This window comes from Ursus arctos, unplaced genomic scaffold (assembly GCF_023065955.2).
Source record: "Ursus arctos isolate Adak ecotype North America unplaced genomic scaffold, UrsArc2.0 scaffold_19, whole genome shotgun sequence".
In the NCBI taxonomy this organism is placed as follows: domain Eukaryota; kingdom Metazoa; phylum Chordata; class Mammalia; order Carnivora; family Ursidae; genus Ursus; species Ursus arctos.
In genome coordinates this window covers 41,492,020-41,506,327 of record NW_026622863.1, presented here as the reverse complement: position 1 = coordinate 41,506,327, position 14,308 = coordinate 41,492,020, and the positions used below count along the sequence as shown (strand labels likewise).

Below are 14,308 nucleotides of genomic sequence, written 5' to 3'. Positions count from 1 at the left end.
CATTGGGGTTTTAATTTGCATTTCCCTTATGATGCTTGATGGTGTGATACTGAGCATCTTACAATGTAGATATGCATCATCTCACTTGGGAAGATTTTGAATTGATTAATAAAAATTAGGTATACAAATATTATGTAAAGAAGTATTTAAGACAGTCAAAACCATGGTATTAACTTTTTTTGTTTTATGGAACCTGTGAATATTATTTAGTATCTTAAGTATTTGTAATATTTATGATAAATTGGCCTATTCAAATAACAGGTCAATTTAATAATTCCAATTTAAAATATGGAATCCAGTTAGTGACTAAGACTTACTGCTAGTTGAAACCTTACTGTTTACATACACTATTGGAACAATTAATGGACTATAAGATTTGATGCATTTATAAGTTTATAATTCTAAAGTCATAAAACTTATATTAAGTATTGAGCAAAGATTCATCTGTTGTATCAGCCTACGGCAGCTCTTAAATGAAAAAGTCTAACGTATTAAATTTACAAGCATAGTTTGAAAGTGTTAAGGGAGTTTAATTGTTATAAAAGCCCTCTTTAAAAGAGATTGTTAAACCCTTTTAGACTATGCCACAGTCATGACTAAAGCCATCAGGGCAACTGTACTTAACCCTGACAGCACATCAGAATCAAATAGATATGAATATAGATATATAATTTGTTTCTTCACCATCTTAAGGTAATAAGTTACAGATATGATACATTTTACTCCCAAATACTTCAGCCTGTATTTCCTAAAAACAAGAACACCCTGTTACATAACCACTGCACAATCATCAAAATCAGGAAATTGACACTGACACAATGTTATTGTCTAATCCGTAGACCTTTTTTAAAATTCACCCACTGCCCCACAAATAAAAAGAGAAAAAGTTTTAAATGATTTTTTCTAATCCAAGATTCAATCTATAAATTGTAGATATCAGGTTTTTCCTTTTTTAAAGTCCTTATCTGTTAGAGATACATATGTAAATATGAAATATGATGTTGAAATTTGCTTTAAAATCCTCCAATAAGGGGGAAAAGGAGTTGAATGGGGCAAATACATGAAAAGCACTATAATGGTTGTAACTGTTGAAGCAGGTGATGGGTCTTTCTCCTTTCCTTTGTTTGAAATCTTCCATGGTAAAAGGAAAATTAACTAAGTATAAAAATACTTGATATATAAATCTGTTAAAAAGAAAAATCACGGGCCCAAGATAGAGTCATTTGTGCTAAGGCCCCACTTCAATAAACCAAAACTTAATACCTAACCCAACTGCAGTTTCCACACCCCCAGGAATATAATGGGAATTTACTGGTCAACACTAGGAGGTAATCCCATAAACCGCAACCATTCCCCTTAGGAGGGAGACCTAGCCTAAAACAATGAATTCCTCGCTACCCCCACCCCTCCTCGCTGGAGGCCTTTCAAAACCTTTCCTTTTCCGTAGCTTCAGGGTGCTCCCTAACAATCACTAGACGGGATGCTGCCCAATTCATGAATCATTTAATGGAATCTTTCAGAGCTTCACATTTACTGTTAAATTTGTTTTTTAACAAGCCTACCGCTAGCAAGTAGTAAAAATAAGGGCCCTTATTTGCTTCTGTGCAGTTATTAGCTCAGTTATGCAATAATTTTGCAAGTTATTACCACGATTATGACTGTTAGCTCAGTTATGCTGTTCTATGAGCTCATTTAAACTCTCTCAAAAGCCTCCCAGGAAGATCCTGACTTAGCCCCCATGTTACAGATACGATAATTAAGGCTCGGAGGTGCAATCACCCAGTCTCTGTAGATAGAACAAGAAGTTGGAACCCGTTTATCTGCTCCCTCACTCGCTCTCCAATACCAATTCCTGTAAGAAGAGATCTGAGAGACCCCGGAGAGGAACTGCACTTGCCCCAGACGGGTATCTCCACAGAAACAAATCAAAAATGTATTCCCTGGTTCCGTTTTCCTCTCCACTTGGACCAGCAGAAATTGCGAGTAACAGATGGGATGCTTCGGACCTTTCGGCGCGGGGACGGGATTGGAGCGTCCCCTCCCCGGGCCTATAGCACGAATCCGAATCCGGCGGCGGGATTTGCCCGGCTTCCCCCACACCCCGCCCGCCACCACAGACCCCGGGACAGGCTGTCACGCGGCGCGCCGAGGGCGTGGCCTGGGATTCCCGGGGAGGGGAGGGCGCTGTGTGTCCTTGGGCCGAGAGGGGAGGTGACTCCGGCCGAAGAGGAGGACGCAGAATGAGGGGCCTGAGGGTGAGGGCCCCCCAAGGGCCGGGCGGGGAAACCCAACCCGGAAGCCCTCGCCCCGATACGAGACTCACTAAACATCCCGGGAACTGGGGCTTTGGAACGTGAGCCCCCGTCAGGGTTCGGGACTCCCTCCGAAGCAGCCTGGGACCCTCAACCCCCGCCTCCTAATCCGAGGGCTTCTGAGACAGCCTGGGACCCCTAACACGGCCCAACGCCCCGGTTTGAGCTTCTTTCCTTCACCCAGGTCTCCTTTAACGTCTCGGGACGTAGGCCCTGGGAACTTAACACCGCTTCCCCTCCCCCGGACTTCTTAGGCAGTATGGAAACCCCACTGGGCACCCGGATCCAGGAGGGGATCATTCCCGGGACATGGGCTCTCTCCCGTTAATCTAGGAGAACATCCCCACCAAAAAACGAAAAACCACCATCTCGGAACTTGGACCCTCAGAACAAGTGTCCCTTCTGGGTCTGCTCCTCTTCCAGGACCCTCTAGGCAACCGGGAAACCTCTAAGCCAGACTCTGTAGGCGCGACTCCCCTGCTGGGCCTTTGTTGGCAGAACCCCTTCCCTTCCTCGTACTGGCAGTCCGGATTTTGCCTTTGAGACACACGCAAGGGATAGGGCCGTCCGGGTGTCCGGGCCTCGAAGAGCCCCTCCTCTCCTCCCACCCCCCACAGCCATACCCTTTGGGGACACCCTTGCATGTGTCTCCAATACCCAACGACTCCCTCCCCGCCAGGTCTCCCAGGCGCTGGTTCGCTCTTTCAGCTCAACTGCCCGGAACCGCTTCCAGAACCGAGTGGCTGAGAAACAGAAACTCTTCCAGGTAGGCGGAGCAGGGGCGTGACGAGTGGGAAGAACCCGGACCCCAGGCTCCGTCCTGGAGCAGAGTAGGGCGGAGACGGGATACAGTCCACGGAACAACCTGTACCCCTTTCTCATCCGACGCCTCCACCATCCAGGCGGACAATGACCTCCCAGTGCACTTGAAGGGCGGGGGAACCGACAACATCCTGTACCGAGTGACCATGGGGCTCTGTTTAGGGGGTGAGTGCCGGGCCGCCACTGCCTGAGCGGCTGGGGAAGGAGGCGGGGCTCAAGCTGGAGCGAGGAATGGGCTGGTTCCCATGCTGAGGTTTGGGGAGAGGCCTAGTGGCTGGGCAGGGGCTTAGGGAGGGGATTGTGTTCTGAGCTGGCCAGGTTTGGGGGATGTTCCAGGAGTCTACGCTAGCATATAGAGAGGGAGCACCTAGGGCTTGGGCTTCTGTCCCAGGAGGGGGTATGGGGCCCAGGCAGGAATTGTGGAGAAAGCTGGCAGCCTGGTCTGGACCAAGGCTAGGGGATTCTCCACCCGAAGTGCAGTTTGGGAAGGGAGCTGGAGCCTGAACTGGAGCTGGGATCCAGACTGGTGATTGAGGGAGCCTGAAGAGGGGCTTAAAAGCTGAGATGGACTCCAGGGAGGCAATTGAGATCTCACGCTGTGTCACCTTACTCCCTCCCTAGGCACCGCCTATAGCCTGTACTGCCTTGGCTGGGCCTCCTTCCCTCACAAGAAGTGAGACCAAGAAGCTTGCAGAACCTGAACAAGCATCAATAAATGTGCTGGCTTCTTGGGGAACCCAGCCCAGCTGTGGCCTCCGTTTGTTTGCCCCCCCCCCCCCCAAGCCCATCCTCCCACCAGCAGGGAATCCCTACACTTTGACAGCCCATTGAATCCCTCATGCTAGAGGATTATTACACTACAAGGCTACCCGTAGGATGTTGCTGCCTCTCAGCCCTCCTGAGGGTCTGGGGATTCCAAACAGTACCCCTGGGCTGCCTCTCAGGGCCTGGGGATCTGGGATCATGTCCTGGAATTTGAGAGGGCTCTATTTTGGGATGGCAGTCCCTCTCCCTGCAGAGGCTCGAGGGTGGGAAGGAAGATACTGAGCATGGTCCATGACACAACAGAGGCTAAGGGAAGTGAGGACAGACTCACTCAGGACAGAGCCAAGAGGGAGCAAGCATGGCCTTGGGGAACAGAGCCTGGGAGGGGATGACGGGTGGAGACCTCCCAAGGGCCTGGCTCCTGCAGCAGCAGCAGAGATTGCCCAGACTTCTGGGTCCCTGTCTCAGCCTCCACAGGATCTGTACGGGATCTCAGCAAGAATGAGACTACGGCTCAACTAGAATCCAGTATGAGAGAAAGGACAAAGGCAATAAAAGGACTAGGAAATATGCAGATCCAGCTGGGGATAGACTTGAAGACAGACCAAACCACCCCCACCCTCTAGGACCTAGGCTTCCCTCTGCCCCTGATAGAGACAGAGCCACCCCTCAACGTTCAGAACAGGAGGCAGATCTCAGAGAAAGCAGCAACCGGGGTGCTTTTATTTCCTCCTGGCCCTGGCAGGCTGAGAGCAGAGGACAGACAAAGGCATAGGGACACCTGGGCCTGTTCCAGCCTAGAGTTTGGCTGCCAGGGTGGTAATTGTGAACAGGTGTGCTAGAGTGTGTAGGGACTGGAGTGATCCTCCTGGAACCAAGAGAAGGGCCCTTGGGGTGTGGAAGCAACGTAACTGCTGGGTTTGGCACAGGTGCATGAGAGGCATTATGGAGTGGGCGTGGGATAGGTGTACCGAGGGTGGAGTGACCCTGCGGACAGGGTGTGTTAGAGTGTCTCAGAGCCAGGGCTAACTCGGGGCATGGCATGCTGGGCCATGTTGGGCCCTAGCTGTTGACTGAGAAGCCAAGTGCCAAGGGCTAGGGGAACCAAAAGACCTGTGGGTCAGCAGGACCCATGAAGACGAGACTGCAGACTGGCTCAGCCCTGGGAGAGACGGAAGAATCCAAGGTGACTCCTATAGCAGGGTGATGAGGGGGCAGGTCTGGGGTTCCCATTCAGGAATACATCGTCAGCTGCAGCCACTGGGGAGAGGAAGGCACAGGGTGAGAAGCAGGGAAACAAAGAATAGCAGACACCTTTCTCTGCTCTCCCCCAGGGGTTGTTGGGAAAATAGGAGGCAGGGAGCCCAAGCTCCAAGTTGGTACAAGGAGCTGAGGGAAGGGGGTCCCCTGCTGGGCACCCACATCCCAGAACAGGAGTTCTTACCTCCTGGATGTTCACCTGAATTTGTCCAGTGCCATTCTTGTCAAGAGATTTGAAGGCACCTAGAGAAGAAAAGGGTTGGGGAATTTGGCTTTTAGGATAAAAATATACAGGGGCACCTGGCTGGCTCAGTCGGTAGAGCATGCGACTCTTGATCTCAGGGTTGTGAGTTTGAGCCCCACATCGGGTGTGGAGATTACTTAAAAATAAGATCTTAAAAAAAAAAAAAAAAAAAGATGGGGCGCCTGGGTGGCTCAGTCGTTAAGCGTCTGCCTTCGGCTCAGGGCGTGATCCCGGTGTTCTGGGATCGAGCTCCACATCGGGCACCTCCCCTGGGAGCCTGCTTCTTCCTCTCCCACTCCCCCTGCTTGTGTTCCCTCTCTCACTGGCTGTCTCTCTCTCTGTCAAATAAATAAATAAAATCTAAAAAAAATAATAAAAAATAACAGAATAACAAAAAAAGATAAAAATATACTAATATATGGGATGATAATAATGGCTAGCACTTGGGGCACCTGTCTCATTCAGTTGCTGCAGCATGCAACTCTTGATCTCCTGGTCATGAGTTCAAGCCCCACATTGCATGTAGAGTTTACATAATTAAAAATAAATAAATAATATAATATAATTTATTTATGATACGTAATATATATTATATATATAATATTATATATATAATATTTTGTGTGTGTGTGTATATATATAAAATGAAGTAGGGGCACCCACTTCCTGCTCTACACTCTGGTGTAGTTCCCATTCATGTCCTGAAACCTGACTCCATGTTCCCCACCCAAAGCCAAACTTAGGCAAACCGGGGTCTACACTGTCTTTGCTCCCTCTCTAACAACTCGGTTACCGCCCTCAGGTGTCCACACACATGGTGTCCTGGACACTGCACTCACTGCAGTTCCTATTGGCCCTCTTGCTGGTAAATCCAATGGCCGTTTCTTGGGCCTTCTCGTAAGTGACTTTTGGAATCGTCTGCCCTTATTGTCCATTCCCCCTTCCCTGCATGTCCCTGACATACCTGACCCTTTTTCTCTACCCATGGTTTTAATGCTTTGCCCTCCCAGGGCTCTTCTGGAGGCTGAGGGCTCTTCTGGAGGCTGAGAGATCTTCCTAAAGCCAAACCTGACCCCATCCCTCCTCTGCCTAGAACCTGCTATGGCTCTCCATTGCCCCCAGTAATGTCTGAGCACCCCTGAACATGACACTCACAGCCTTGCATGGCCTGACTGTGCCCACTGCTCCTGCTTCCTTTTATTCAATTCTCTCAAATCCAAGTTCAAATTCTGGCTTTGCAACTTCCTAGCTGAGCAAGCAGTTTTGCCTCCTTGAACCCTAGGTTCCTCCTCCACAAAGTGGGGACAATAATTCCCAATTCACAGTGGTCTTAAGGATTCAGTGCATTCATATTCCTAAGAGCCCTCACAATCCAGCCCCTTCTAACCCCTCCTAGCCTTATGTCTCTGCATCCCAACCCCTCTCCAGCATTCAGAATTGAGTTCAACAAAAAACACCAAAAGCACCACCTTCTCCTTCCCTTTGCACAGGCTGTTTCCACAGCAACACCTGTCTCCACTCTCTCCCTGGGGTCACTCCTCCTCATCCCTCAGGGCTCAGTTCACACATGTCCTCCTCCAAGAAGCCCTTCTTGATCCTTAGTCTGCATCAGGTGCCTCCTAAGTCAAACAGACCACTGGGCTTCCCCATTCAGAAATCTAAACCCACTCTGGCCCTGAGCTTCTCCTCCCAGGCCTGATCACTGCCCTGAGCTTCCCCTATCCCAACTGTAACCATTCTGAGCGGTCACTGTCTGGTGATTTGCCTCTCCTCCAGTGGACTGGGAGTGACGTGAGGGCAGGAACTGGGGCTGCTGCTGTTCTAGGAGTTGCTCGCCTCAGGGTCAGGCTCAGAGAAGACCTTGGCCAAAGGAGGTGGAACAAACCCCCACCCAGGAAGACAGCTGGGGTGTCACTCACGGAACATGGCATCCAGCCTGACCAGGCAGCTGATGAAGTTGTCAAAATCCATGTTCCCTCCTTCATCCGAGTAGCGTCGGATGATCATGTTGTAGAGATGTTCATTCAGATGGAACCCTGAGAATGGTTTCTTTTCTCAGGTATTGGGGCCACAAGGCCCGACCCACTCCCACCCCTAGGTTTCAGGTTCAGACCAGCTCATTGGGGGCTGCCTCATCAATGCCACCCCCAGTCAGACTATATCCCTGCCAGCCATACCTGCTGCCTCAAAGGCCCCTGGGAGTTCACTGCTGCAGATGGTACCTGAACGGTCAACGTCAAACTGTTTGTATATGGCCTGTAGGGACAGGGAGGTAAGGATTCAACTGAACGTCGTGGGGCGTGGCATCTTCAAGGCTTGAGGGTCTTTGGGCTAGGAGGTCATCACGCACCTGCCACTTTTTGATGTTGTTCCACAAGTACTTGAATTCTTGGAAGCCCAGCTTGCCGGTGGTGTCACTCTGGTGGAAGGGTGTTAAGAATAGTGTGATGACTGTACCCAGATGCATGCACTGTATGCACTGTGATCATGACCAAGCAGGGGAACCTGGGCTAAAACCTTGGATACAGTCTTACTTTTCTTTTTATCCATACATGGTTTAGTTCATGTTTCTTTTAAGATTTTATGTTGGGGGCTCCTGGCTGGCTCAGTTGGAAGAGAACATGACTCTTGATCTCAGGGTCATGAGTTTGAGCCCCACATTGGGTGTAGAGATTACGAAATAAATAAATAAATATTTTATTTTTAAGTAAAATAAATTAAAAATAAATAAGCATAACCATAACTTCTCTAAACTATAAATTCCTCACCTGAAGATAGTAACTAACTCATTTATAAAATTTCTTAAGTTCCAGCATTTTTTAAAAATATTTTTTAAAGATTTTATTTATTTGAGAGAGACGGATCAAGAGAGAAGGAGCAGGGCAAAGGGCAGAGGAAGAGGGAGAAGCAGACTCCCCGCTGAGCAGGGAGCCTGCCATGGGGCACGATCCCGGGGCTCCAGGATCATGACCTGAGCTGAAGGCAGACACTGAACTGACTGAGCCACCAGGCGCCCCTCACTTATTTTAAAGATTTTATTTATTTATTTGACAGAGAGAGAGAGCACAAGTAGGCAGAGTGGTAGACAGAGGGAGAGGTAGAAGCAGGCTCCTCGCCGAGCAGAGAGCCCCAAGCGGGGCTCGATCCCAGGGTGCTGGGATCATGACCTGAGCCAAAGGGCAGACACTCAACCAACTGAGCCACCCAGGTGCCCCACCATTTATAAAATTCTTAATAGCAATTCAATTTCATGAATGTCAAAACTTGTGAAAAACAAGGGTATCTTAGAATTCTAAGGAAATCAGGTGATCATAGTACACACCTGCTGGGTTTGTGATACAAGCAGAATGAGATAAAGCCCTTAGCTCAGGGGCTAATGTTTGATAAACCGTCAATAATAATAATCATGGCCAAGATTTATCAAGTTACCTAGTACATGCCAGGCAGTGCTAAGCTTCTCAGGAACATCACTTTTCTCACTAAATCCTTAGGACACCAGCCTCACCAGTATTATTCCCCAGTCACAGGCAAAGAAACCCATTCAGAGATGAAAATCTACCTAAGATCACAGTAGCAGCTAATGTGTACAGACCACTTCCTATGTGCTACGCACTGTGCTAAACCTTTTTCATGTGGCTCCAATTCAGTTTCACCACTATCATTCACTTCATTTTACAGACTGGCAAATTGAGGCCCAGAGAGGTTCAATAACCTTGCTAAGCGGCACAGCCAAGCTTATAGAACTCTGTGCAACGTATGTTATGTGATCACATGACAATGCACGTGTGTCTACATTTTCCCTATGTGCTGAGCATGCACGTATCTGAGATCAGCTAATGACTGGCCCATAAGCAAACTTGCAGGTGTGTTCCTGTGAACATGCCTTCACATATCTTCACCTATATGGTGTGCCCTTGTATATATGCGCATGAATATGGCCACACCTACAGCAGTTACAAGCTTGGGTTCTTGGGGCACCTGGCTGGCTCAGTCCATAGAGCATGCGACTCTTGATCTCTGGGTCATGAGTTCAAGCCCCACGGGGTGTAGTACTAGGAAGGAAGGAAGGAAGGAAGGAAGGAAGGGAGGGAGGGAGGGAAGGAAGGAAGGAAGGAAGGAAGGAAGGAAGGAAGGAAGGAAGGAAGGAAGGAAGGAAGGAAGGAAGGGAGGGAGGAAGGAAGGAAATAAGCTTGGGCTCTCAAGCCTAAAAGATCTAACTCCAAATTCCTATCCTGCCACTTACTCTTTTCGTATACCTTCAGACAAATGATTGCCTCTAAGTCTCATTTTCTTCACCTACAAAATGGACTATAACAATTCTGCCTCTTTTGGGACACCTGGGTGGCTCAGTCGGTTAAGCATCTGCCTTCAGCTCAGGTCATGATCCCAGGGTCCTGGGGTCAAGTCCCACCTTGGGCTCCTTGCTCAGCATGGAGCCTGTTTCTCCCTCTGCCTGCCTCTCCCCCTGCTTGTGCTCTCTCTCTCTGACAAATAAATAAAATCTTTAAAAAAAAAAAAATCTGCCTGTTTAATACAATGGCTATAAAGTGACAGCTGATGTTACTATTTATGGCCACATGTCTGGATGTGTGGTAGTGCATGTGTGTTCCGATGTATGCAGGTCCAAATGTGTGGGTATTCAAGCTACACTCTGGCTGTCCCAACCATGCTCTAACAAAACTCCTTCACCCAGGGCTTCAGTCAGATTGCTCCCAAGGATACATCCATCACGGCCACCATGCTGCGACATGTGTCAATGCCGAAGCCATCAGTTTTCAGATCAGGGTCTGTGGGGGACAGGATTAAAGTCAGAGACCAGAGGTCACAGCTACCCCAGCGCCCATGACTCTAAAACTGCCCTATGTGTTGAGCCCAATAACTCACGTCGAGTTACGACCTTGTTGAGAATGTTCATGAGTTCTGTGGCACTGACCTCCATGTCCTGTGGGGAAAAGTCAGGGATGGTTAAAAGGGAAGAGTGTCGTGAGGGAGAATGGGGATTCTTTGGGGATTGCCATTGTTGAGTGTGTGTACAAGGGCAGCCAAAGGAAGGCATGGAAGAGTTAGGACAAGGATGGGGGCCCAGGGTTACTTACATCTCCAGCCAGCTGGGCAAAGAGCCTCCGGAACTGCCGGACCTCCTCGCTCTCATTGGCCTCAATGTTGGAGTAATGGGTGCGTGGAGGCTGCAGAGGGAGAAGATCTCAGAGCAAGTGGGAGAGGGGTGCCCCAGCCACGACTAGGGCTCTAGGTGGGAAAGTCAGAGTGGGCTAGGTGGCTGGGTGAGCAAAGGAATGAGAGATGGTCAGTGAAGAGTGGCTATAGCTAAGACCCATGACTAAGTCTGGGGACATGGCAAGGGAGAGACTTAACGAGAGGAATTTCGTAAGAGGGACAAAAGGACAATGATGGGTGCTGAAAAAGGCCTCGGAGTGAGAAGCAGGGTCTCTGATTATGGACGGTGGCTTACCGGAGGCTCTGGGTTGTACTGTGCAGCTGCCTCACTGAGGGGAGACAAGAAGGGAGTTAGTGCCAGTGGGTGGGGCCTCCAAAGACCGCGCCAGCCCCCACGCCCTAACTCCCCAAACCCTAGCCCACCACCTCCCTACTTCTCCCTCTGCTTGACTTATCTGTCCTTGTCCTCACCTGTCCCTATCTTTGCTACCCTGGCTGCACCTCGCAGGAAACTCAGAGCCCTGCCCGCACAGTAGGCCCCACTCCTGCCAGGGCACACCTGCTCAAAGACAGATTCCTCAAAAGATCCAGCCCCTTCGACAGCTCACTTCATAGGAGCTCTGACCTAGCTTCCTGGGGCTCCACCCTCCTCAGGTCCCTTCTGTCTAGGAACCTACTCCATCCTATGGCTTCCTAACGCCTGTGTCTTCCCAACATCCCACTCCAGCTCCATGAGTTCCCACCCCTTCGAGGGGTGGCCATGGTTAATTAGGCCCCTAACGACAACCTGCTCCACCTCCACCAGGTGGTATTTCTGTTTTAATCCAGACAGTTCCCAGCCAGACCCAGTCCCTTCAAGATCATTTCCCCTATCCCACTAGGCCTCGGCCAATTCTGGGTGCACCCCTCACTGACCCACTACGACGGCCATGCCGTGCCCATAAGACAAGTCTTGCCCCCATGAAGAGATCCCACCCTAGCCTCATTGGCTCCGCCCCCTAACGTTCGTCGCCGGAGTGGCTGGAAGCCGGCCGCGCCCAACCCCATTAAGCCCCACCTCCCGAAACCCGAGCCGCGCCCCATCAGATCTTCCCCGTAACAGCCAGACTCCGCCCATGTCAAGCCCCGCCTCCTGAACTGCCATCGGCCTCATTACGGTCCGCCCCCTCAAGGCGGGTCCCGCAGCCCAGGCCCAGCCCAGCTTAATTAAGACCGTAGGTCAGTCTCCAGGTTACCTCAATCTATGCAGGCGGGACATGCTCCTCCGTCAGGCCCCTCCCCTCCTCGGGCCCCGCCTTACCTGATGGCACTAATGACCCCGCCCAGGATGCGCATGGCAGTTCCGCCGCCACCGCCGCCGCCGCCGCCGCCTCCGCCTCCTCCGCCGCCGCCGCCGCCGCCTCCAGCTCCGCTGATCAGGCCTCCGATCACATTCCCCAGGCCCCCGCCCAGGCCCCCGCCTCCCCCGCCGCCGCCTCCCTTCAAGAACGAGTTAACCAGGAACATGCCTGCGAATTAAGATTCCTGAGGAGGGAAAAAGGGGTCAAAAGGCCGCATCGCCATTGAGCCCGCTCCCTCCACACAAAAATACGCATTTCTGGCAGTCAGACTTGGGGGAGTAATATGAGGCCTCTGGGCGGGGTCCCATCCTCCGGCTGGGGCTTGAGGGTCCATTTGGCATGGGGTCGGAGCTTCTGGAGGAGGGTAGTTCTAGGATGGGTGGGATAGGGACCGAGGATCGGGTTTGAAATCCCTTCAGGGTCTAAAGGATCGCCGCCTACTTTGCGGGACCTTGGACTGAGTCTTTGCATAGGCATCATTAAGAGTAAGGGGCCCGGTCAGGTGGGGTTCCCAAAATGGGAGCCCCAAGTTGGTGTAAGGCATCTTTGACGTGTTTGAGATCAAGCCGCAGAACTGGACTTTGGGGTCTTGAGCGGGTCAGGGGCGCCGATCAGAAATTCTCCACCTGGAGGCCTCTGGGGCAGGGTTTAGGAAATCCAGAATGTGAGCTTGAGGGTTTCGGTACTCCCAGCAGCGGGATTACAATGTCACCGCTGATTCTGTGGGCTCAGGTCTAATAAGATTGCGGGTGTGAATCCCGGGGCCTGGAATAGCGGGGTTCCCTTTATAATTGGGAGAACGGATCTAAGGATCGTGGTTCTGGGGACCCCCACCCTGGGCAGAAATTTGTGGGGTACCTCTCAAATCCATGCTCGAATTTTAGATCCTGAGGCAGAGGGTGGAAGAGTCCCCGAGGCGGGATAGTGGGGTGCCGAACAGACAGGGGCTTCAAATCTGAGATCATGGATCTGGAGGACCCCTGAGACCAGGACTTAAGGGTTTTGTGGGATGTGGGGGCCGCAAAGACCGGGATTACGGAGTACAGGGGTAATCCAGATCGGGCGCTCACCGCCTAGCTCACACGTCCTCCGCTCCGTTCGTCGGTGGTGCTCCCGGGCCTCTGGCCGCGTCCGGCTCCGTAGGGCGGGGCGGGTGACTCAGGCTGCCCTGACCGGGTTAGGCACTGCGGGGCGGCGCACCAAGCATCCGCGCGGTCCTAGAGCCGGCATTGAAGCTGCGCCTGCGTGCGCCTAGCCCGCCTCACGTAACGGGACGTGGCCGCCGCGGCTCCGCCCTGCTCGTTTCCGGGGCTGTGGATTCCGACCCCTCCCTGACTCCAGAGGTCTGAGGTCTTCCGCTGTTCTTCTCCAACTCAGATGAATGAATCCAGAGAGGGAAGTTCAGGGGCCGCGCCCGAGATCACCCCCTTGTGTTGCAGTGTGAATTTTCGCCTCCATGCGGCCACGGGTGCGGTTTTTGGTCCGCTGGAAAAGGGACTCCTGGCACGCGGCCCCTATCCTAGGCTTGTCGCGACAAAGCACCTGGAGGCCCCGAATTTTGTTTGGCCCACAGCCCGAGGACAAGCGCCCGCATTTGTGGCAGGGGCTAAGGCTAGGCTAGATTTCTCGGGGCCCTGCAGCAACCCGAATGGAGGTCAAACGGCGGGAAGCACTTTGCCGCCTACAAAATTTGCCTGTGCCTCTTCCACCCGCACCCTTTTACCCCGAGTCAGGGTCACCAAGTGTCGCCTCCTTCTTCCCCTCTCTAAAGAGGGGCCTGGGCACAGAAAGAGCCCCTCTGGCCATGGCCTGGTTTCTGAGGCTAGATGTTCCCAAGATCCGGTGGAGGGATGGGGGGTGGGAAATGCAGAAACTGGCAGGGAAAATGGCGAGTGAAACCTCCTTTGGAGACTTTTCGCTCTCGGGCTCCAACCTGCAAACTTCAGGGTTCCTCAGAGGGAGTTAAATCTGGTTCCCAGGTATTCTGGACGTCTGGCCCTTGAATCTCCCCTGGAGGCTGGCTTAGCTTGAGTCTGAACCCTGGGTCTCCCATTTAATAACTGGGATCCTTTGGGCTCTGAGCAAGGCTGTTTCTTCTTTTAAGCAAGGATTTATTAACTGTAAAATGAAAACAAGTGTTCCCACTCCCCTTTAGAATTAAGTGGTAAAGGCTTAGTAAAGAGGAATCATTTTGTGTGCCTGTACCCATGCTGTTCCCTCCTCCTGTAGCCCACCTGGATTGCTCAGGTGGTTGACCAACTCACCCTTAGATAATCCTGGTTAAAAACAAAAACAAAAAACGGCCAAATACTCTCCTGAGCACTTTACTATAACCTAATATCCCCTTATAACAGTCCTATGGAATGGATGTATGCAGTCTTTCCATTTTA

General features: G+C 51.3%; 2 protein-coding genes across 2 annotated transcripts; one reads left to right on the top strand and one right to left on the bottom strand.

The window, feature by feature from the left end:
* Positions 1-2,145: 2,145 nt before the first annotated feature.
* On the top strand, positions 2,146-3,874 carry LOC113244847 (cytochrome c oxidase subunit 7A1, mitochondrial). Its single transcript, XM_026484536.2, has 4 exons — positions 2,146-2,255; positions 2,992-3,078; positions 3,215-3,299; positions 3,756-3,874. The coding sequence occupies exons 1-4, from the start codon at positions 2,241-2,243 to the stop codon at positions 3,809-3,811; spliced, it is 243 nt and encodes an 80-aa protein (XP_026340321.1). The 5' UTR covers positions 2,146-2,240; the 3' UTR covers positions 3,812-3,874.
* Positions 3,875-4,594: 720 nt separating this feature from the next.
* CAPNS1 (calpain small subunit 1) lies at positions 4,595-13,156 on the bottom strand. The gene is made up of 11 exons (XM_026484492.4): positions 12,989-13,156; positions 11,879-12,102; positions 10,874-10,907; positions 10,500-10,589; positions 10,288-10,345; positions 10,126-10,190; positions 7,754-7,822; positions 7,581-7,659; positions 7,323-7,439; positions 5,344-5,402; positions 4,595-5,159 (listed from the first exon to the last, which is right to left on the bottom strand). The coding sequence occupies exons 2-11, from the start codon at positions 12,082-12,084 to the stop codon at positions 5,133-5,135; spliced, it is 804 nt and encodes a 267-aa protein (XP_026340277.2). The 5' UTR covers positions 12,085-12,102; positions 12,989-13,156; the 3' UTR covers positions 4,595-5,132.
* Between the last annotated feature and the right edge of the window lie 1,152 nt (positions 13,157-14,308).

What these genes read in the sequence shown, in the direction of transcription:
- CAPNS1 (XM_026484492.4), bottom strand. Translation starts at nt 12,084, where the DNA reads ATGTTCCTGGTTAACTCGTTCTTGAAGGGAGGCGGCGGCGGGGGAGGC. An exon ending in AGTACAACCCAGAGCCTCCG is followed by an intron (nt 10,590 to 10,873) that starts GTAAGCCACCGT and finishes CTCCCTCTGCAG; the next exon opens with CCTCCACGCACCCATTACTC. An exon ending in CAACAAGGTCGTAACTCGAC is followed by an intron (nt 10,191 to 10,287) that starts GTGAGTTATTGG and finishes TGTCCCCCACAG; the next exon opens with ACCCTGATCTGAAAACTGAT.
- LOC113244847 (XM_026484536.2), top strand. An exon ending in AGAAACAGAAACTCTTCCAG is followed by an intron (nt 3,079 to 3,214) that starts GTAGGCGGAGCA and finishes TCCACCATCCAG; the next exon opens with GCGGACAATGACCTCCCAGT. An exon ending in CATGGGGCTCTGTTTAGGGG is followed by an intron (nt 3,300 to 3,755) that starts GTGAGTGCCGGG and finishes CTCCCTCCCTAG; the next exon opens with GCACCGCCTATAGCCTGTAC.